The following is a 23,223-nucleotide window of genomic DNA, read 5'->3' on the forward strand; positions in this document are numbered from 1 at the left end:
AACAGGTTTGCAACAAGTGGAGAGAGGGTAATTGACAGGATATTTTAGGTGAAATGTTAGTTTAGGTGGGCATCGATGGTACATGGTAGCCATAAAAAAGCAAATTGGTAATTGGGTCACCCTGTGGTCTTGTGGACTTAAGGGACACTGACACACATTCTTAATTTTAGAGCCGCAAGACCACAAGCGCATATGACGTTTGCCATTTGGGACAGGGCCAGTGATATAGTTTTGCAGGGGCATTTTTGAATGAGGTTTTTGAATGAGGAAGGCGTAGATGAGTCTTAATGGGGACTGTTCACACAAAAATTTTAAATTTGTCTTCATTTATTTACTCGCCCTTCACTTGACTGAACATGCTTGTTTTTTTTCTTCTGCTGAACCCAAATGAAGATATTTTAAAGAATGTTGCAAAGCAGCAGCCATTGACTTCTATAGAATTTTTGTTGTGCTAGTTTTCAACATTTTTCAGAATATCGTTTGTGTTCAACAGAAAAAAAAAAGTTTATGAAAATTTAAAACCACTTGGGTGTAAATACATATGAAACTTTTCATTTGTAGATAAATTATGCCTTTAACTTTTATAAAGAATATCTCTTGGGGTTTGAGACTTTGTCTTCAAGATCTTAGATATGCACGTACAGCTTCTAAAACTCATCCAAAGGAAAACATGCAATTACATTAAATAACTTCTTTAATATCTGATTTCAGGATTACTTCTTTGGCTGAGTCACAGCTGCAGATAAGACAGCAGATCAGAAAACTGGAGGAGCTTCAGCAGAAGGTCTCGTATAAAGGGGACCCCATTATTCAGCACCGTCCAGCTCTGGAGGAGAAGATCGTAGATCTTTTCCGCAACCTTATGAAAAGGTTTGAAATCACCCTCTCTCTTGTTTAATCTCCAAAAACAGTAGCTAAGTTTCTACCAATCTATTTTAATGCATAATTTGGAGTATTGCATAAAAGAATTTTAATAAAAATGCCAAGATGCAAATTAACCCTTGTGTACTGTTGAAATTGACTGCCTTTTCGTTATGTTAGTATCTGTTTTTGCCCCATTGACTTCCATGATAACAACATTTTTAAAATATAAATAAAAACATGGCAGCAAATAATCATGCATTCTTGATTTTAGATGCATTTTTGATTTTTTTTGTTGGGAAGAGGTTGATCATCAGTTGGCACCGTTAACCCTTTAGATAGGTCTGTGCAAAAAAAACACCAACAATCAAGAATTCATGATGGTGTCATGCCTTTGCAATCAAATATGTATTTTTATTGGAAGTCAATTGGGCAAAAACGGCCACCAACATAACGAAAAGGTAGTACATTTGCTCAGAGTCTACACTACCTGACAAAAGTTTTGTCGTCGATCCAAGTTGTAAGAGCAACAAATGATAAAGGGACCCTAGATTCTCACAGAAGTCAGTTAAGTTTGGTGAAGGAAAAATCATGGTTTGGGGTTACATTTAGTATGGGGGACGTGCGAGAGATATGCAATTAATGGTGACATCAACACCCGGAGGTATCAAGACATTAGTGCTGCCCATTACATTACAAACCACAGGAGAGGGCAAATTCTTCAGTAGGATAGCACTCCTCATACATCGGCTTCCACATCAAAGTTCCCGAAAGCAAAAAAGGTCAAGGTGCTCAAAAATTAGGCTCAAAAATAAGAGCACATTTGGATGGTGGGAGGAAACCAGGGAAACCCACGCGAACACGGGGAGAACATGCAAACTCCGCACAGAAATACCAGATGACCCAGCGAGGACCCAACACCATTGGTATTCTTGCTGTGAGGCAACAGTGCTAGTCACTGAGCCACCGTGCCGTCCATTCTGGAAAAAGGTGAAAGAAGAGGAGGAGGGGGGTTACTTCCAGACGAAGATAGTTGTAGAAAGGAAAAGAGGATATATATATATATATATATATATATATATATATATATATATATATATATATATATATATATAGTGACTTGGGATCTTCTGATTGGAGGATCATGATTAGCTAATGTGGACCAGCTGGGTCAGTCATGAGCACATGCTCCTCTCGAAATTAGTTTAAAATTAAAGTTCACTTAGAGAATAAAGTCCAGCATGTTCATCAAAAAATCGATTTTTTTTCAGATCATGTGATTGTTAAAAACAGCCACAGAGGGACATCAGTAATAGACATTCAAATTACTCCAAAACTGTCTTTAAAAACCCACCGCACGTTAATTGCATTTTCTCTTTCACAAGTTGTTTACTAAACAAAAAGATCTACAGTCGCTTCTTTGGCAGCAGCAAATAGCATTTTTCTTTTTGCTATTTGGCACCAGATTATCAGGAAGTGTCAATTTTGTTCTCTTTAACTCATTGGATGGAAACACTGCTTTATTTTCAAATGTTTTATGCCATATTCCAGCTTTGCACAAGAATCTAATTTGCATCATTGGATTGAAACATGGCTAATGAAGCAGGATATGATCTAATAATGCTTTCTGTCTTTGCTTTCACAGTGCATTTGTTGTGGAGAGGCAGCCTTGCATGCCCATGCACCCTGACCGACCCCTTGTCATCAAAACAGGAGTTCAGTTTACCACCAAAGTCAGGTGGGTTTACTCACTGCTCATTTAGAAAGGACGTCGAGACAAAGATTGTGAATTTTTCATTTTTCCCCCCTCCTCTCATTTTCAGGTTACTTGTGAAATTCCCAGAGTTGAATTACCAGCTCAAAATCAAAGTGTGTATTGACAAGTAAGTCCAAGTCCCTGTCGGTGACATCAGAGTTATGTTTTGATATGCCAGTTTTTATATTTTTACATTTTTACCTCCTGTCTTCTGCAGGGAGTCAGGTGACGTGGCAGCCATTCGAGGGTGAGTTATAATGTTAAAAGACACTTTTCTCATCGCAAATGATCAAGATTTGTTTAATTGATTTCAGGAAGGCCTTTGCTACTGTAAATCTCATGTCCAGATTAGTAGGTTTTAACTTCTCCTCACAAACTTTAAAACAGATAGAATCATACCTGTCTGGTCAAACAGTGTGTTAATATACAGAATTACAGATCTGCCCCTTTAGGTTTATCCAGAGGTGTTCCACAAGGATCTGTTTTGGGCCCTTTACTTTTTACTTCATATATTAATGATCTTCCATCTATTTGTCCTTACAATAATATACAAATGTATGCTGATGACACTGTTATATTTATTAATAGTAGTAGTGTGTTACAAGTTGCAACCAAACTCAGACAGAATCGCTAGTACATCTTTCAGCCTGGTTGGAACAATGCCATTTAAAGTTAAACATCTCTAAAACAGTGTGTATGTACTTTTCTAAGAATGGTAGGGTAAGTGTAGTACCAGATGTATATGTATCAGGGGAAAGATTACAAGTTGTTTCTGAGTACAAGTACCTTGGAGTTTCGCTAGATTCAAAACTATCATTTAAGTCACAGGTTAAAAAGGTTTGTAACCGGGTCAGATTCAGTTTAGGAAATTTTAGATTTTCAGATGTCATGTGAGGCTGACCTAATCTATTATCACTCCATGATCATTTCTCATATCACTTATTGTTTAACCACTTGGTCCCAAGCTAGCATTACTACTTTAAAGCCACTTGAATCATTATACAAACAATCTATAAAAAGCCTTGATAAGAATTCAGTTCAATTTCACAATTGTTCAACATTAAAGAAATACAACCTGCTTGGTTAGGAAAATTGAATTAAATATGTACATATCTGTTTGATGTTTAAGACCCTGCATAACCCGACTTCACCACTAAATTAGTTTGTGAATATTAGAACAACTGCTAACCAAACTACTAGAGGTGGTGAAAAAGGGGACTGTATTATTTCTCTCAAAAAAAGTTAATTCAGTTAGTCAGTTTTCAGTGAAAGCTGCCAGGGAATGGAACTCCATCCCACCAACAATTTGAAGATCATGTACTTTTCGTTCTTTTCAGTCTCATGTTAGAAATTGGTTAATGACAAGATAGCATTAGTACTGTGTTCTTGAATGATAGTGTATTCTATGTTATTATGCTGTGCTTTTATTTTAGGTACATTCTGTAAGGGGTTTACAGATTAAAAATAGCCATTTCTGGCTAATTCTGGCAAATTTTACAGTATTTAATGTTTATTGATGTGCATTGACCTTGTAAACAAAAACTAAACTAAACTAAATTATAGTGATAGATCAATGCATATTTGGCAGATTAAATAAATGGCTGATATTTGGCTATTATGCATTAGGGCTGCACATTTCTGGCTAAAATGAAAATCACAATTTTTTTGCTTAAAATCAAGATCACGATTTTCTTACAATTCTGTAGATGTAAAATAAAGGTTATCCAGTACTTTTAAAGCTTATCCAGTACTTTTTTTTACACAGCGGATGCCCTTCCATCCGCAACCCATCTCTGGGAAATATCCACACACACTCATTCACTACGCATAATTTAGCCTACCCAATTCACCTGTACTGCATATCTTTTGACTGTTGGGGAAACCGGAGCACCCAGAGGAAACCCACGCGAACGCAGGGAGCACATGCAAACTCCACACAGAAGTGCCAACTGACCTGGCTGAGGTTCAAACCAGCGACCTTCTTGCTGTGAGGCGACAGCACTACTTACTGTGCCACTGCGTCACCATGAGTAGCCTATTTGTATTGTTTTTCTCAAACATGTGGCAAAACTACAATACTAATATTAAGCCTATGTGTAGGTCTACTGTTGGTTAAAATGAAACACTTTGTATAGACTTGGAATGGTGGACCTTATTAGGCATAAATATGTCCTGGTCATTAATGCACAGTAAAGTGATGACATCAGAATACAACTATTCATAATTCTGAAGTTGAATTATTGTGTTGAAATTGTGGTTCTCATTTTAGCCAGAATTGTGCAGCCCTAATACTTATAATAATAATAAAATTAATAATCAATAAATTGAAATTTCATTTTGTAAAGTGCCTAAGAAGGTCTGCACTCAATAATTAAGTATATCACAGTAGAAAAGAAAAAGCAACGGGATGAAACGTTTGTTGATCTTCTGTGGTACTTTTCATTTAAAGACATTTGGCCACAGCACCAGATTAGAGGAGTGCTTAGATTTTCTTTTGACTAGGTGTTATTTTTTTAAAAATCCAGTGAAATTGTGTTTCTTGCTTGTATCTATAAAAGTTGCTGCATTACTTTAGCCCTCTGCTTTTTTTTCTTCAGTTCACGCAAGTTCAACATCCTTGGCACTAACACTAAGGTGATGAACATGGAGGAATCCAACAATGGCAGCCTGTCAGCAGAGTTCAAACATCTGGTAAGCTCAGCCAGTATGCTAGTATGTTTTTCAAAGCTCCAAACCATGTGTTTTCTGGAGTTGTTTGTGTTTCTTTAACTGGGAGCACTGTTATGCTTCTCTGAACAGAAAGGAAAACTCCCTCAACATAATCAAATATATTTGTGCACATCAGTTTCAGCATTGAATATATTTAATTTCGAGCAAGATTTTTGCTTTTAGTAAAGAAAGATATACACTTTATTAGTAGCCACAATTACTGTTGAAGTCAAAAATTGTGTAAGAAACTATCAAATTTTTTTTACACTAGCTTAGTTCATCATAGGCTACAAATATGCTTCAAAATTACTGGGTATATATAATAAATCACAGTTTTTTTATATTCGAATTCCTAAATTCATAGTCACTGTTTCATACTCTGTAACACATCAGAGCATAAAATGTTTTAACAGTATTCTTTAATCAAGATGTTTACTTGAGATTCTTAGTGAAGAGATACATTCTTGTTTTTAGAGAAGAGTTTATGCTCAAAACAAGTGTCTGTGATCCTCAAAAACAAGCTTTTATGTCATTTCACTTCAGAATGAAGTGAATCTTGATTTAAAAATATAAAAGTTTAGATGTTTGCACTTGGAAAAACACCAAAAAATAAACCTCACTTTATTTACACAGTGGTCAGAAAATACAAGAAAAGTTATTTCAATGACCTATCGAATGCAAGCTTTTCGTAACTTGACTATTTATATATTTTATTGGTAGAAATTTTTTATTTTCAGACATTGAAATGTTGCTTTATAAAACATTCAAGTGTTTTGTTCTCTTTAAATTATTCAAGAACTTGAATATTGGATATTAAATCCTTTAATAAGTCAAGTCAATTCATAGTGCTGTTTACAATGCAGATTATGTCAAAGCAGATGACATGCAGCACATGAATATAAAAACGAATTAAAAGCAATTAACTATAAAGCTCATTTTACAGAAAATTGTCCACAGTTTGATACATTTAAATGCTCTACAAGCTTTCTATTTTTTTTTTCCTGTCTTTCAGACTCTACGAGAGCAGAGATGTGGCAATGGAGGCCGAACCAATAGTGATGTAAGGCTTTTTTATCATTTTTTTTTAATCATTTTTGTTGCTATGCATATATTTTCATTGCTTCTAGTGAAGACAGTGAAGTCAGTATAAGCATTAACCTTAGACCTCTGAACTACAGGCCTCTCTGATAGTGACCGAAGAGTTGCATCTGATCACATTCGAGACAGAAGTCTACCACCAAGGACTTAAGATCGACCTTGAGGTAAAAAAATACACATTTCAAGTCATCAGTTTCATCTCTGTAGCGCTTTATACAATGCAGATCGCGTCTAAGCACAACTAAAATTAATATCAGGTATGAAGTTTGATCATTGCGAAACAAGCTTCATGCATGTTAAGTTCCACAGAATGCTTGTTGTGTTCATTAGTTCAGTGATGATTCGCTTTAGTTCAGTATGAATGTCATTGTTGAAGGATTGATTCACTGTAGAATTTACATTTGTTTAAATTCCATTTTTTCTATGAGTTAATTTTAGTAGTTCGTGGGTGTGTGTACATATGCATACATGCATGTGTACGTTTGCGTACGTGCTGTTGCGCTTGCATTTGCTTATGTGCCTGCTTGTGTTTGCGTATGTGCGTTTACGTGCATTTACGTGCGTGCGTTTGCGTCTGTGCGTTTGCGTCTGTGCGTTTGCGTCCGTGCATTTGCATTTGTGCGTGCGTTTGCGTATGTGCGTTTGCATGTGTGCGTTTGCGTGTGTGAATTTGCATCCGTGCGATTACGTATGTGCATTTGCGTGTGTGTGTTTGTGTGCGTGCAGTTGCATTTGTGCATGCTTAGCTATTTATGCATCTGCATGAATGAGTGAGTAAGTGTGTGAGCTTGCGTGCGAAAGTTTATGCCCGTGCTGTTGCGTGCATGCTTTCGCTCATGTGCCACTGAACGCATGTGTTCGCGGGCAAGCATTTGTGTGTTTGCGTTTGCATTCTTGCCTGTGTTGTGTATGTGTGTTTACGTGCGTATGTGCATTTGCATGCATTCGTTTGCATACATGCACGCGTTTGCATGCATGTGTTTGCGAACGTGCATTTGCATGTGAGCATGTGTGCATGCGTTTGAGTGCGTGCATGTGCGCCTTTGTGTATATGCTCATGTATGCATATTCGTGAGTGAGTGTTTTATTCACATATATAAAATGCATTTTTGCAGTCAGAAGCACGTCTAGTTAATTGAAATCCTAAAAAGTGATCAACAATTGAACAACTTTTGAAGAATTTAGCAAAAATATAATTTTAAGAATTACATATATAACTTAAGTGTTTTCTTAAATTATTTTGAAAACTACAATTTTAGTAAAATTAATTTTTTTAAAATAATAATTTACGTATACATGATATGATAGCTTTTCTCACATAAATCTGTAAAAAAAACGTTACGCTCATGCTTCAGACTGTATGCAGTAAACAACACTGCACTGTTCATTCACACAGAAACCAACAGAATACGCAGATCTCACATTTTTAATAGGTTCCATCTTTTTTAATATTTGTTAACAATAGTTTACATCACAATTTGATTGTGGACAGCGCTACGTGTGATTTATTCACCTGCCAAATTCCATGATTTCCATGTTATGTATCTAATTTGACTTTTACAACTGGATTCTGCAATGCTCTTTGCATTTTCAGAGTCAGTGAAATCATAGCACCCTAAAAAGTAATTTCAACCTAAAAATGACACTTTATTTCGTCAATCGAGATTTAAGAACCAAATAAAATGTCAAACACGTCTTATCGCGGCACGATTCCTGTCACAGGGACGTTATCCTGTTGGGCTTTATATCAAATCAAAGATGATAATATTATGAAACCCTGAGTGCCGATTAAGTCCATCATCACACTGCTTCAAGCGATTGATTCGCCATCCTGAAAGCCAATGAGGTCATTGTGATAGGCTGTTGCCGTGATACCAGCAGTGGGAGGACATGAATATGTAACCCGACAGCGTGTCCTTGTGTAATGTGCCACTTATTAAAACCCTCAGTGCTGCCTGTGTGCTTATTATGAGCTGATAAGAGTGCGCACATGCCTATTCTGTGGGTGGACACAACAGGCTCACGTCAAATACCAACACACACTCGGCAGGGTAATTAAGTGAGGTCATTAAACCATTCGGCTGTGTTTGCAGTTGTTCACCCCCCAAAAATTATTCTGTCATCATTTATTCACTCTTTAATTGTTTCAAAACTTCATGAGTTTCACAAAAGAAGATATTTAGAAAAATTGTGGAAACCCATCTGATTTCCATAGTAATTTATTTTTTATATACTGTGGTACCACTTTGTAAAGAGTAAACACATTTACCTTCACACTGCAAGGCCTAATGCTCAAATCTGACTTTTTCTCTGGTCAGATTGTTTTTACATGGCTGTTCAAATTGTTGTTTTATATGTGGCCAATGTCAAATTTACAGTGTGAACAGATCATGGTCCTAAACTGACCCGCATGCGCAAAAGTGCACTTACAGACAGCATAACATGTCTAATTATGCACAGAATGTGTATACTGTATGAAGTAAGCACATGTTCAGATTATGCTTAATATGATTATTGACCTTTACACAGACAACCGTGGTGTATTTCATGAACTGTAAATGGTTGTTCTGCTTCTGCTAATGTGTATTTGAAACCTAAAGTAAGTCACTTGTGATTGAAAACACTGATCATTTGTGATTTATGACAACTGTGGTGCGCGTCTTTCTGACCACCGGTGTAGTGAACTCATCAAGGGTTAATGAGCAGCCACAGATTAACGTGTGAAGGCAGTTGGGTTATCTCTGTTTGCAGAGTTATTTCCTTTCACTTTGTTATAAACAACATGCACATGCAGAGAGGGGGTGTTTGGGTGCTTGTGCTCCTGCCCTTTTTTCTCTCGGAGAGAAAGTCCCTGCTTAAAATGAAAGTGCACCTTTCTTTGTGCATAGATCCCTATCCCCAACACCCCCCGGCGCTCTTCAACTTCAAACCATACCCCAATCGTTAACCAGATTGGTTAACACGCACCAGTTTTGCCTTCAATTTTTTTTTTTCAAAATGACCAACTGTGGTAAAGTAATCACCTTGTGTGCTATTCTACTACTATGGAGTAGATGATGTTTGCAGTACAGAATGATGACGCATGTCGCTCAAAGATTATGTAAAAATCATGTGAAATTCTACATAACTGTTCACACTGGTCACATTGCAAAACATCAGGGGCCTCATGTATCAACGATGCGTACGCACAAAAACTTTGCGTACGCCAGGTTTCATGCTCAGAATCGCTCACGTTTGTATTTACTAACATTGAACTGAACGTGGAAATGTGTGCAGCTTTCTGGCAGGCGTACGCACATTTTTTGTGCGTGTCTGTTTTATTTCCATTGGCGACTCCTAGAGGCAGTTGTGTTAAATTCCTCTCTACAAAGTGTCTGAGCCTTGCAATGGCAGCTGTATGAGACTGGTTCAGCAGGTATATAAGGTTTCCATACCATACATTTGACCAGCTAAACATTAAAGCACAATTTGCAGCAGTCACCTGTTTTCCCAATGTAATCTGAGCGATCTACCGCACGCACATTGCTATAAAGACACTATCTGAAGATGAATTTGCATGCGTGAATCAGAAACATTTCCATTCAATAAATGTGCAAATAAAATATGATGCTTATTGATATGAACTTATTGATGATTCCTACTTGTCTTTCTCGTGATAAATAGTTGGCAAAATCTGATATGTAGCGGGGGAAAAAACAAGAAAGAGTTCATCAGACGCTGGATTCAAGCCGAGTTCATGCTCGAACGTATCAATTCATGATCACAAGCGTCTTACGAGCGCGCCACTGAGACTGTTAAGCGTCCTGCAACATTTTACAGATATAAACCACATTATTTCTTTTTTTTAATGCACTCAGTGCGATGTTCAGACCCAACTGTGTTAACCGCATCAGCTAAACTCTCTCACTCTATTTTTTTCTTTTGTTGTTAATTCCGGAGAACAAACTTGCAAATAACACCACTTTTCTCTGGTCTACCTCCGAAAGCAGCACCTCCATTTCACATTCTGTTCAAAGTTTCTCTTTTTGCTTGATTTTGCCGTTGCTTTTTCGTTGGGTTTTGCCATTAGCATAGTCATTAGCATATTCATACGGGGGAGGAGGCAGGGAGGAGTTTTGTGCTCGTGCATGTTGCGCTCAGTTTCACGTTCATTCGGATGTACAAAAGAATATGCGTGAGATTCGGCGTACACAGTGTTTCATACATCTGAATTTTTTTCTGCGTACGCACATTTACAGCTTTGTGCGTACGCAATGTTTTAGTAAGATTTCCACGCAAGTCTTCGTACATGAGGCCCCAGATCTGTGTCTGATTTAATACTACATTTGAAAGTGGCACAAATCTGAATTCAAAAGATCAGATTCCACGCGGTTTGGGCTGTTCACACTGTCAAGACAAATCAGATCTGAGTCACATGTTGGCAAAAAAAATCTGATTTGGGCCACATTTGCCTGCATTGTGAACGTAGCCTTACATTTAATATTTTAGCAGACTCTAAATCGACTTACATTTGAGGAGGCATTCAGCGATTCAACAAGAATAGGCAATAAACACAGAAGTGTTGATTACACAAAGAACTGTTTGTTTTTAGCAAATTAAGTGCTAGAGTTTTTTTTTTTTAGACAAAGTGATTGTAAGAGCGTCTGGTGATGAAAGAGTGTGATTTCTACTGGTGGTTTGTCAAACCCACTCATCCATGTGAGGCACGCTTAGAATTGCACAATTTTTTGTAGTTTTTTATAATGTGCAATAAGTAGAGAGTAAATTGTCATCTTTAGGTGAACAACCCCTTTAATCATTCAACGTCCAGGTCTGTGTTTGCACTTGTACACATATTTCTGATTGACATAAAGCAGGATTTGTTATTGTTTGTTTAATCTGAATGTCTTTTATCTGTGTCCAGACGCACTCTCTCCCGGTGGTGGTCATCTCTAATATCTGTCAAATGCCAAACGCATGGGCCTCCATCCTGTGGTACAACATGCTGACCAACCATCCCAAGGTTTGAAATACTTTGAAGTGCTGTACATTGGTCAACCTCTGGTTGTGTTAAATAGTGCTACATTTTTTTGACTTGTACCTAAAGGGATCGTTGAAGGGGCAGTTACCCAAAAGTGAAAATGAACCCACTACTCCCTTCACTTGTTTCAAACCTGTTGGGGTTTTTATTCTTTTTGTTAAACACAGGTAAAGATATTTTTAAAAAATGTTTAAATAAGAAAGAAACACAAACATGTCTGAAATGAGTGAAGGTTGGGAAATTAATGACACAATTTTCCAGTTTGGGTGAAATATCTATTTCAGTGTGTCTTCTCTACCTCAGAGCTAAAATATATACATAACAATGTCACTTAACATCATTTTTTGGTTATTAAACGAAAACTTTATTACTTTATTTGCATTATCACTTCATAGGTCTTGGATCTCATCATGTAAGATACTAATAAGTACTTTTCTATTTTTCCTCTATTCACAGAACGTGAATTTCTTCACCAAACCTCCTGTAGGAACATGGGATCAGGTGGCGGAGGTGCTCAGCTGGCAGTTCTCGTCCACAACCAAAAGAGGACTTACTATTGAGCAGCTCACCACACTTGCAGAGAAACTTCTGGGTATGTGTGTGTATGGGTGTTTGTGTTATTTAATACTCAGTGGCACTCAAAGGCTTTTATTATTATTATTATTATTATTATTATTATTATTATTATTATTATTATTATTATTATTAGAATTGGCTTTGAATAATCTTTCATTTTAGATGGTTGAGTTTGTGTTCTCCATGACTTCGTTTATAAAGTATATTGTGATGTATTAATATAATAAATGTATTATAATATATAAAACTATAACAGTGTAAAAATATACAATATAAAATCTTGTCTACGTGTATCGAGAGAGAGAGAGAGAGAGAGAGAGAGAGAGAGAGAGAGAGAGAGAGAGAGAGAGAGAGAGAGAGAGAGAGAGAGAGAGAGAGAGAGAGAGAGATCTATAGGTTTTAAATAAATAAATATTAACAGTTGTAAATAGTGTGATAATATTGTTGTGAAAGATAATAGAATATTTCATAGGAAGCTAAAAAATATGTATTATACATTTTATGTTTTTTCATTCATGCAGATTTTCATAATTTACAAATGTAAAAGCTTATACCTTTATCATGAGTGATTGTACTATCACAGTCTCCTGTTTTGCTCGGAAACCAGCAGCACTTGCCCTAATTATATGCTTTACTTTCATGTAAACATCTCTAACGGTATTACAGTTGTCAATCGAAATTTTGTTCTTTAACAGTTGGCCTGAAGTAATCTGAACTTGCTATTTTTATTACTTTAATATATATATGCATATAGACATACAGAGGACAATATAAAGGAAAACAAAAAGAAAAAGAGACATCCAAAACACTAATTAGTCACATAAAACCTAAACTAGAGACGAGGGTATGTAACTTAAACTGCAGAGGGATCACTGGATGGCTCTTGAGATATACTCTACCTGACAAAAGTCTTGTCGCCTATCCAAGTTTTAGGAACAACAAATAATAACTTCTAGTTGATAATTTGGTATCTAAAGTGGCTTGTATGAAAGGCAAAAGCCTCTAGATTACGCTTATTTTACCAAACAAAACATGATCATGCCTTGATTTTGAACTATTTAATTAGGACAGTAAAGTCTGACTTTGCTCAGACAAAAGTCTTGTCACTTAACAGAAATAATGTACGGTATAGAATATAAAGTCATGGTGCAGTGGAAAAAGAATGAATATTGTGCATGACTCCCATGAGCTTGGAGGACTGCATCCATACATCTCTGCAATGACTCAACTTATTAATAAAGTCATCTGGAATGGCAAAGAAAGCGTTCTTGCAGGACTCCCAGAGTTCATCAAGATCCTTTAGATTCATCTTCAATGCCTTCTCCTTCATTTTACCACAGACATGCTCAATAATGTTCAAGTCTGGTGACTTGGCTGGCCAATCCTGGAGCACCTTGACCTTTTTTGCTTTCAGGAGCTTTGATGTGGAGGTTGAAGTATGAGAAGGAGCGCTATCCTGCTGAAGAATTTACCATTTCCTGTGGTTTGTAATGTAATGGGCAGCACAAATGTCTTGATTCCTCCGCGTGTTGAGGTTGCCATCCACTCTACAGATCTCTCGCACGCCCCCATACTGAATATAACCCCAAACCATGATTTTTCCTTCACCAAACTTGACTGATTTCAGTGAGAATCTTGGGTCCATGTGGGTTCCAATAGATCTTCAGCAATATTTGTGATGCTTGGGATGCAGTTCAACAGATGATTCATCAGAAAAATCGACCTTCTGCCACTTTTCCAAATGATCAACTAGAAGTCAAATTATTTGTTACTCCTACAGCTGGGGTTGACGATAAGACTTTTGTCAGGTAGTGCAGATTTGTCAAATAAATTAAGAAATTGACCCCAAGTAGTCAAACATTTTCATATGGAGCTAGTACTTAAACATCCGAGTCTCTCCATCTGAATAACAGATATCATGTTGGAAAATCTCGTTCTAGAATGAAGGGGGTAAAGGTGATTTCCAATTGTTCAGCACCAGACTTTTAGCCATGCCTTGCACAAAAGACTCTTGCATTGTTTGAAGGAGATAAGTATTTTGTGAGAAGCCAAAAATGGCAAGATCGGCATCTGGTAGAAAAGATCTGCTATAAACCTTGTGTATCCAGTCAAATATGTTGGTGCAGAATCTATTCAGGAAGGGACAGAGCCAAAAGGCACGAGCAACCGTGTCCTCTGCTGTATTATATGTATCACTTGTTGGTGAGACAGAAGGAAAGATTTTATGTAGCTTGGCTTTAGTGTACTATGTATGTCCATGTGTCTCTAGAGATTTCGATTCTTAGGCAACTTTAAATCTCAGAGGATACTGTAACACAACTTTCAGATAAACACACACACATTTAGAAATAAGATGCCTAGAGTCAACTTGTGATTTTAACTTGCATTATTTATCTATAATAAAATTAACATTAAATGTATGAATCAGTGTCTAATTGTGTGTGTGTGTGTGTGTTTTTGCGCAGGTCCCTGTGTAAACTACTCCGGTTGCCAGATCACATGGGCTAAGTTCTGCAAAGTATGTTTCTGCAATAATCACTTGTTCCTTGTTCTTTATAATTTTAGAGCAAATCATTTAGTTTCTATCAAGTTATTCTAAACGTTGTTTCTTCTGCTTTTGCTTTGTGTCTCGCAGGAAAACATGGCAGGAAAAGGTTTCTCATTCTGGGTGTGGCTGGACAACATTATTGACCTGGTGAAGAAATATATTTTGGCCTTATGGAATGAAGGGTGAGAGCTCATGCTGCACTGCGCTGTGTGTGCATTCATGCGGTGTTTATAGTTCATTGCATCAGCTGCTGCATGGGTGGGTGCATCAACCTCTTGTTTGTGTGTGTGTGTGTGTGTGTGTCAGGTATATTATGGGTTTCATCAGTAAAGAAAGAGAGAGAGCAATCCTGAGTCCAAAGCCTCCTGGGACGTTTCTGCTGCGCTTCAGTGAAAGCAGCAAAGAGGGAGGAATCACATTCACGTGGGTCGAGAAGGACATCAATGGTGAATGCATTTCTGTGCACATGATATTGTGCGCGCTGAATTAAATATGGCAAAAATGACATTCAAAAAAGTTATTGTGATGTAAAGTTTGTTTGCTTTTTACTTTGTCATATTTTCACTTTCTGTACATATTTATTTATATTGATTTGTTTTGAATTGGTTTTGTTTTGTGCTTGTTTGCTTTATTTATTTATTTTTGTGTGGAATTTGCCCTTTTGCTTTGATTTTGCTTTTTTATTTTGATTTGGATTGCTTTGTTTTGTTTTTGTATGTTTTTTGGTTTTCTTTGCTTTTAGTTTTATTTAGTCATTTATTTATTTGCTTTGAATTGACTTTGTATTGTGCTTGTTTGTTTTTGTAATTTATTTATTTATAGAATTAGCCTTTTTTGCTTTTGTTATTTATTTATTGGTTATTATTTTTTATTTATAGAATTTGCCTTTTTGTTTTGTGCTTTTTTGCTTTTGGTTCACTTTTTGATTTATGTATGTTAGTTTTGAATTTGTTACATTTTTAGCACTTTTTATTTTTGTTTGAATCATTTATACATTTTGTTTGGGATTTTCTTGGTTTTTGTTTTGTGCTTTTTTAATTTTGATTGCTTTGTTTTTAGTTTTGTATATGTATTTATTTATTTGTGATTTTGTTTTGGTTAGCTTTTTATTTTATTTATTTATTCATTCATTTATTTTTGTTTTGAATTGGTTTTGTTTTATGCTTGTTTGCTTTATTTATTGTTTATATATTTGTGTAATTTGCCTTTGTTTTGTGTTTATTCATTTTGATTTATTCTTTGGTTCGTGTTAGTTTTGAATTTGCTTTGTTTTTGTTTAGCACATTTTTGTTTTTATTTTTGTTTTGTTCATTGCTCATGTTTATTTATTTATTTTAGTTTTTCCTTATTTTTGTGCTTTTTTTATCCACTTATTTGTTTTTTATTTTAGTTTTGTTTTGTTGTGTTTTTTATGTTTTGAATTTGCCTTTTTGTTTTGTGCTTGGTTTACATTTTGCTTTATTTATATTAGTTTTGAATTTGCTTTGATTTGGTTCAGCACTTTTTTTTTTGGTTTTATTTATTTATTCATTTATTTTGTTTGGGTTTTTCTTGTTTTTTTTTTGTCCTGTGCTTTTTTGTTTTGTTTTTGTTTGCTTTGTTTTATTTTTGTATGTTTATTTTTTGTTTTGTTTTTATTTATTTATTCTTTTATTTTTAATTTGTTTTGGGTTTGTGTGCTTTATTCATTTTTAAAATCTGCCTTTTTGTTTATAACTTTTTTGTTTTGTTTATTTATATATTTTATTTAAGATTTTCTTGTTTTTTGCCTTGTGCCTTTTGTCTTGATTTAGATTGCTTTGTTTTATTTTTGTATGTTTATGTATTTGTTTTGTTTTGAATTGTTTTTGTTTTGTGCTTTTTGTCTTTTATTTATTTACTTATTTATGTTTAGAATTTGCCTTTTTGTTTTGTGCTTTTTTGTTTTGTTATCTTTTAATTTGTTAGTTTTGAATTTGCTTTGTTTTTGTTTTGATGATTGTTTTATTTAGGTTTTTGTTTTTATCTTGTGCTCTTTCTTTAGATTATTTTGTTATTTGTTTTGTTTAGTTTTATATTTTGTATTTTTTTTATCTGCTTTGTGTTATGCTTATTTTATTTTGTTTGCTTTTTGTTTTTATTTAATTATTTTGTTTTAGATTTGCTTCTTTTTTGCATTTTATTTGGTTTGCTTTTTTAATGTATTTTAATGTGCTTTTATTTGTTTGTTTGTTTATTTATTCATATGTTTGGAATTAGCATTATTTAAAATGTGGCTTGTTTTTTGTTTGTTTTGGTGGTATCAACATTGATATTGGGAATCACTGACGAGCATTTGTATCACTGTATGTGTGTGCAGGTAAGACCCAGATTCAGTCGGTTGAACCGTACACTAAGCAGCAGCTCAACAGCATGTCTTTTGCTGAGATCATCATGGGCTACAAGATCATGGATGCCACCAACATCCTAGTGTCGCCGCTGGTCTACCTGTACCCCGACATTCCCAAAGAGGAGGCGTTTGGCAAATACTGCCGCCCTGAGGCCCATCCAGACACTGAGTTCCCTGACACAGGATGTGGTGAGTGTCTTTTACAGGAATATCATTCATTCTGCCTCAGACAAAAAAACAAACAAACAAAAAACACATCTGTCTGTTGATTGGCAGAGTTTTTCTCATCCAATGTTTATTTATTTTGGAGACTCTTTCTATACTGGAAGTGAACTGAATGGGTGTGGTTTACTTAAAACTTTTCCTTCTGAGAAAATTGCCTAAGAATAAGAGAGGAAAGAATGAAAAAAAAACAAAAAACATGATTTTATTCTATTGTAAAGTTAAAAACACTGCATTTCGAACATCTGTGGACAATTGTTGAAACATTTATATGTTTATTTGACAGTAATTGAATGATTTTCAGTTAAAAGTTGTTATTTTGAAACTTCCAGTTAAAAAAATCTCTTCCAAGATTAAAAACTAGCCAAAAAGGCAACTTTATCAAATGTGCATTCACAGTTGAAGTCAAAATTATTAGCCCTCCTGTGAACTTTTTTCCTTTTTTAATTATTTTCCAAATGATGTTTAACAGAGCAAGGATTTTTTTTCACAGTATTTCTGATAATATTTTTTCTTCTGGATAAAGTTTTATTTATTTTATTTCGGCTAGAATAAAAGCAGTTTTTAAAAACAGTTTAAGGTCATTACATTAAGCAATATTTTTTTTCAACTGTCTAAAATATAAACCATCGTTATACAATGACTTGCCTAATTATTCTATCTTGCCTAATTAACCTTATTAACCTAGTTAAGCCTTTAAATGTTACTTTAAGCTAAATACTAGTATCTTAATCAGTTATTAGAAATGAGTTATAAAAAGTATTATGTTTAGAAATGTGTTGAAAAAGTGATTTTGTTAAACAGAAATTGATTTCCATAAGATTTTACACTAGTTTCCAACTTTCTACAGAATATTTTTTTGTGGGCATTCATGAAAAAAAAACCTTGTCTAATTTGGAACCAGTTGTATTGAGAGCAAATGCTGATATTTTAGTGTGAACCATTCCTTTTAACATGACTTGTATACGCTGTAAAAATGTTGGTTTCCACATTAAGGATTTGTGTTGGGACAACATGAAGAAGTTAAGTTGATTTAATAGTTTTAACACATGTAATTAGATTAAGCAAAAAAAAAGTTTGATAAACTTAAAGAATGGTGTTCTTTCAACTTATTTTAAAGCAGTTTAAACAAAGAGCAATTGTCTTTTTTTGTAATCATCTCAAAAATCATATGGACCTGTGTTAATTTCATCAACAAAAATATTTGACGATGACCTTTTATTCCCCGACAAAGACAGGATGACTCAGATGTCATTAGATACTAAAAGTGACTACATCAATATGCAGTATTGTTGACGAGAAGACTAAAATGTAGTCAGAAGGCTAAGAACAGACCAAAAACCTCTGTTTTCATCAAGGTTAATTCTTTGAATATTTACTATATTATGCTGTTTATTCATTAGATGAGGTGATCAAAACGTGTGCATTTATAGTTTCTGTTTAGTTCAACTTAGACTGTTTCATGACTTTTTTATGATTTTTTTTAAGTTGTGTTTTTTTTGTGTGTAATTTTATTAATTTTTGTATATTTTCCTTTTTATGCCAGCAGCTCAATTTAAAGTCCGAAACTCATTTGACCACATCCATTTCTTGCTTTTTTTTCAGTAACTCAACCCTACCTGAAGACCAAGTTCATCTGTGTCACCCCGTAAGTAGCACTTATTTCTTCCTCTCTGAGTGTGTGTGTGTGTGTGTGTGTGTGTGTGTGTGTGTGTGTGTGTGTGTGTGTGTGTGTGTGTGTGTGTGTGTGTGTGTGTGTGTGTGTGTGTGTGTGTGTGTGTGTGTGTGTGTGTGTGTGTGTGTGTGTGTGTGTGTGTGTGTGTGTGTGTGTGTGTGTGTGTGTGTGTGTGTGTGTGTGTGTGTGTGTGTGTGTGTGTGTGTGTGTGTGTGTATGTATGTGTGTGTTTGAGTTTGCTGGAGTCTCTCTGTCCTCTTGTAAACTCTGAAATCTCTGGTGACTCTTCAGGCAGGAGCATATGCCTCCACTCAGTTCACTTTACACCATGGATCAGGGATGTAGCCACTACTGACTCTCCTGCACGGACCCTTCACATCACATCATCCTAAAAAAAGCACAATCTTGCACAGGAAGAGAGAGAGAGATGCTTTAAAACATAACACACACACACACACACACACACACACACACACACACACACACACACACGATAATCAAAAGAGGTTCAGGTTTACTTTTGTTTTCTTTACATGTATAAGCACATTCATATAACCTGTTGTGTAACCCTATGATTCCATAATTTAGGATAGTTAAATGTAAGATATTTTATCAAGAGAAGTTTAATGTAATTTTAAAGATCAAGTTGTTAACGTGAAATAAAAATGGACATGTATTTTTTTACTTTAATATGCATTTATCTTTTTATTTAAATAGGGATTATTCAAAATAATCTTTAGACATGTTTTTCTCTTGTTTTAGTCCAAATATATGAAAATTATTAAATCAATAAGCATTTTCTACACAAGTAAAAACTACAGTTTTATTTTTAGTAAAAATAAGTCAAAATTAAGTGAATTTTTCATTAAAACAAGCTAAACTTTGGCAATAAATAATTTGAAATCAAGATTTTTACTTATACTTATTTTTACTTATTTTACTTATTACATCTATGAGACCAAAGTCCCGCCTAAAGTATCATGGAATTAAAAAATAACGCTGTTAATCAAAATAATGACATTGCGTGGAAAATTTTTACATGCAAAGGCAAAAACTAAACGCAGAATAAGAAACTATGAGGTCGTGTACTGAAAGATAATGAGCGTGAATCAAAAATGAAAACGTGTTCAGACAAAATCAGTTTTTCTGCTCATGTTTGAATGTTTTGGGTGCTTATGGTCTTTCACCTTTGCTCTTATTCACACATTCTGTGAGTTTCAGATAATACAGACGCCTGTCAGTGATCATTGGGGATTCATATAAATATTTTATACTGTAACTTCAGACACCTGTCCATGATTCCAGGGAGCTCATATAAATATAAACATTTATACTGTGATATCAAGTCTGTAATCACAGGGGTTTCATATAAATACACTGTAACTTCTGAACTTTGAGGCAGATGGGCTACAGCAGCAGAAGACCACTTTCTTTCAGCTAAGAGTAGGAAACTGAAGCTACAGTTCGCACAAGCTCACCTAAATGAAACAATAGAAGATTGGAAAAGCATTGCCTGGCCTGATAAGTCTCGATTTCTGCTGTGGCATTCTAAATAATATAGTCATATATTATTGTTAGTTTCATTTAAATCACTGGCAGGCTTCAATGTCATCATTGGTTCACAGTCGAGATTGACAGTTGCTCCTACTAAAGGGGAGTTGACGTCACTCCAATGCAACTTGTGGCTGCCCGGTGTGCCAGGTGGGGTTGCATTTGTTTCCAAGAGTTTCAGATGATATAGACACATGTCAGTGATCACGGGGGGTTCATATAAATATTATGTATATACTGTAACTTTAGACGGCTATGCTTTTTTGCAGGGGTTTCATGTATTCATAAATAGTATATACTGGAACTTCAGACACCTGTCCACAGTGATTTCAGGGAATTCATATCAATATAAATATTTATATTGTATCAGACTGCAGTCTGTCCATTATTGAAGGGTTGATCTTCTGGCTGTGTCATATGAATATACACATACCGGCCACTTTATTAGGTACCCCTTAGTAGTAAAGTGCTGGACCTGCTTTTGCCTTTGAGAACTGCCTTAATCCTCCGTGGTATAAATTCAACAAGGTACTGTAAATATTCCTCAGAGATTTTGGTCCAAATTGACATGATAGCATCACGCAGTTGCTGCAGGTTTGTCGGCTGCACATCCATGATGTGAATCTCCCGTTCTACCACTTCCCAAAAGTGCTCTATTGGTTTGAGATCTGGTGGCTTTGGAGACCATTTGAGTACAGTGAGCTCATTGTCCTATTTAAGAAACCAGTCTGAGATGATTCATACTTTGACATGGCGTGTTATCCTGCTGAAAGTAACCATCAAAAGATGGGTACACTGTGGTAATAAAGGGACAGACATGGTCATCAACAATACCCAGGTAGGCTGTGACATTGACATGATGCTCCATTGGTACTAATGTGCCCAACGTGTGCCAAAAAAATATCGCCCACACCATTACACCACCACCTCCAGCCTGAACCGTTAATGCAAGGCAGGATGGATCCATTCTTTAATGCCAAATTCTGACCGTACCATCTGAATGATGGCAGAAATCGAGACTCATCAATCCAGGCATTTTTTTCCAATCTTCTAATGTTTAATTTTGGTGAGCCTGTAAGAATTGTAGCCTCAGTTTCCTGTTCTCGGCTAACAGGAGTGGCGTTTGGTGTGGTCTTCTGCTGCTGTAGCCCATCCGCCTCAAGGTTCAGAAGTTACAGTATATTTATATGAAACCCCTGCGATCACAGACCTGATATTGCGGTATAAATGTTTATATTTATATAAGTTCCCTGGAATCATGGACCGGTGTCTGAATTTACAGTATATAATATTTATATGAATCCCCCTTGATCACTGACAGGTGTCAGGTATCTGAAACTCGCAGAATGTGGGAAAAAGAGCAAAGGAGAAAAGACCAAAAGCACCCAAAACATTCAAACATGAGCAGAAAAATTATATTTGTCTCAGTTTGCATTTTTGATTCACGCTCATTATCTTTCAGTACGTGACCTCATTGTTTTTTATTCTGCGTTTAGTTTTTGCTTTTGAGTTTTTGATTTACGCTCATTTTTCTATTCTCGATAGCGATACTTTAGGCGGGAATTTGATGCCATACCTGGCCGATTATTTTGGTTGTTTTAAGCTAAAACTCTCTTCATTTTGACTTTTTTTTTTTAAACAAAAAAATATTTATTATTTGTCTATAAAAGGCATATTGTTTTAAGAATATTTAGATTATTGAAACAAAAACATAAAAACAAGACAAAAACTTGTAATTAACATTGCATTACATTTAATTAAGTGTGTTTGATTCCTCCCATTCATATCACACAATCAAAATATAACTTCCTTTGCCTCTAAAATGCATTTTGAATGTTATTTTATGTTGAAATAAATGGTTTAAGATTTGCTTAATAAACTGTAATCATGCATCAAACTGTATACAGCAGGAAACGCACAAAACATATGGATGGAATAAAAGCTGCCTCAAATCTAAGTCTTATTTGAATCACAAATGCTTTCTTTGCTTGTAGTAGGGTTGGATTTACTAGAGACAGTGTGTAAATGTGTGTGTGTGTGTGTGTGTTAGGCAGGCTATAACTGACCTCTCTTCATAGGTGTCCTTCTGTCTTCATGGACTTCCCGGACAGTGAGCTGCTTGGGAACGGCTTCCCTGGGTAGGCATTAGGGAGCTGCTTTATGTGTGTGTGTGTGTGTGTGTGTGTGTGTGTGTGTGTGTGTGTGTGTAAGATGTAAACACACTCACCTGCCTGCTAACATAGATTACTTGTTTTAACATCTCTAGATCTTGTCCGAGGGGTTTCTGTTTAGCTCACTTCATCACTTTATAACACAATGTTTGGATTGGACTGGAACTGCACTCAGTGTTTCATATTTCATCTTTCTGTTTTGTGTCGGTGAACTTGTTCTTTTGTCCATGAGGGGGGTTTATTCTTCATTTTCTATTACTCGGAAGCTGTAATAGAAACATGTCACACTTAAGGAAAACACTTTTTTACTTTTGAATCTTCCATTTTGTCCCTCATCTTTCAGTTTTGTTCTTTATTCCTTTTTTTCTGTAGTCAAGTTTGTTATATTGATGGTTTTGCCCGTCTGAATGTTAAACAATGTAGGTTGAGGACATTTTTCTGATGAAATCTATGGAGCCAGATCAGTCTTAAAAATAAAACATTTACAAAATATAATTCATACATCCATAACACAATTTACATTTACAAAATCCAGTTTGTAAGTTCAAAATACAAATTTTAAAAACACAAATCCAATTCAGAAATACAAAAACATTATAAATAAATTCAAAACACGATTCAAAAATACACAAATCCAATTCATAAATTCAAAACACGATTCAAAAATA

General features: G+C 35.3%; 1 protein-coding gene across 6 annotated transcripts in view; it reads left to right on the top strand.

Annotated features, from left to right (window-relative positions):
* The window catches only part of stat3 (signal transducer and activator of transcription 3 (acute-phase response factor)), a 76,807-nt gene that overhangs the window by 45,356 nt on the left and 8,228 nt on the right, over positions 1-23,223 (top strand). For 2 of the 6 annotated variants that reach the window (NM_131479.1, XM_005163793.6), the window contains 15 exon segments: positions 712-870; positions 2,507-2,599; positions 2,685-2,744; positions 2,835-2,864; positions 5,215-5,308; positions 6,339-6,386; positions 6,505-6,588; positions 11,328-11,426; positions 11,901-12,036; positions 14,486-14,538; positions 14,656-14,750; positions 14,875-15,014; positions 16,907-17,125; positions 18,764-18,806; positions 22,463-22,522. In NM_131479.1, coding sequence (NP_571554.1) covers positions 712-870; positions 2,507-2,599; positions 2,685-2,744; positions 2,835-2,864; positions 5,215-5,308; positions 6,339-6,386; positions 6,505-6,588; positions 11,328-11,426; positions 11,901-12,036; positions 14,486-14,538; positions 14,656-14,750; positions 14,875-15,014; positions 16,907-17,125; positions 18,764-18,806; positions 22,463-22,522 — 1,413 coding nt within the window. 6 annotated transcript variants of the gene reach the window in all.

Source organism: Danio rerio, chromosome 3, assembly GCF_049306965.1.
Source record: "Danio rerio strain Tuebingen ecotype United States chromosome 3, GRCz12tu, whole genome shotgun sequence".
In the NCBI taxonomy this organism is placed as follows: Eukaryota; Metazoa; Chordata; class Actinopteri; order Cypriniformes; family Danionidae; genus Danio; species Danio rerio.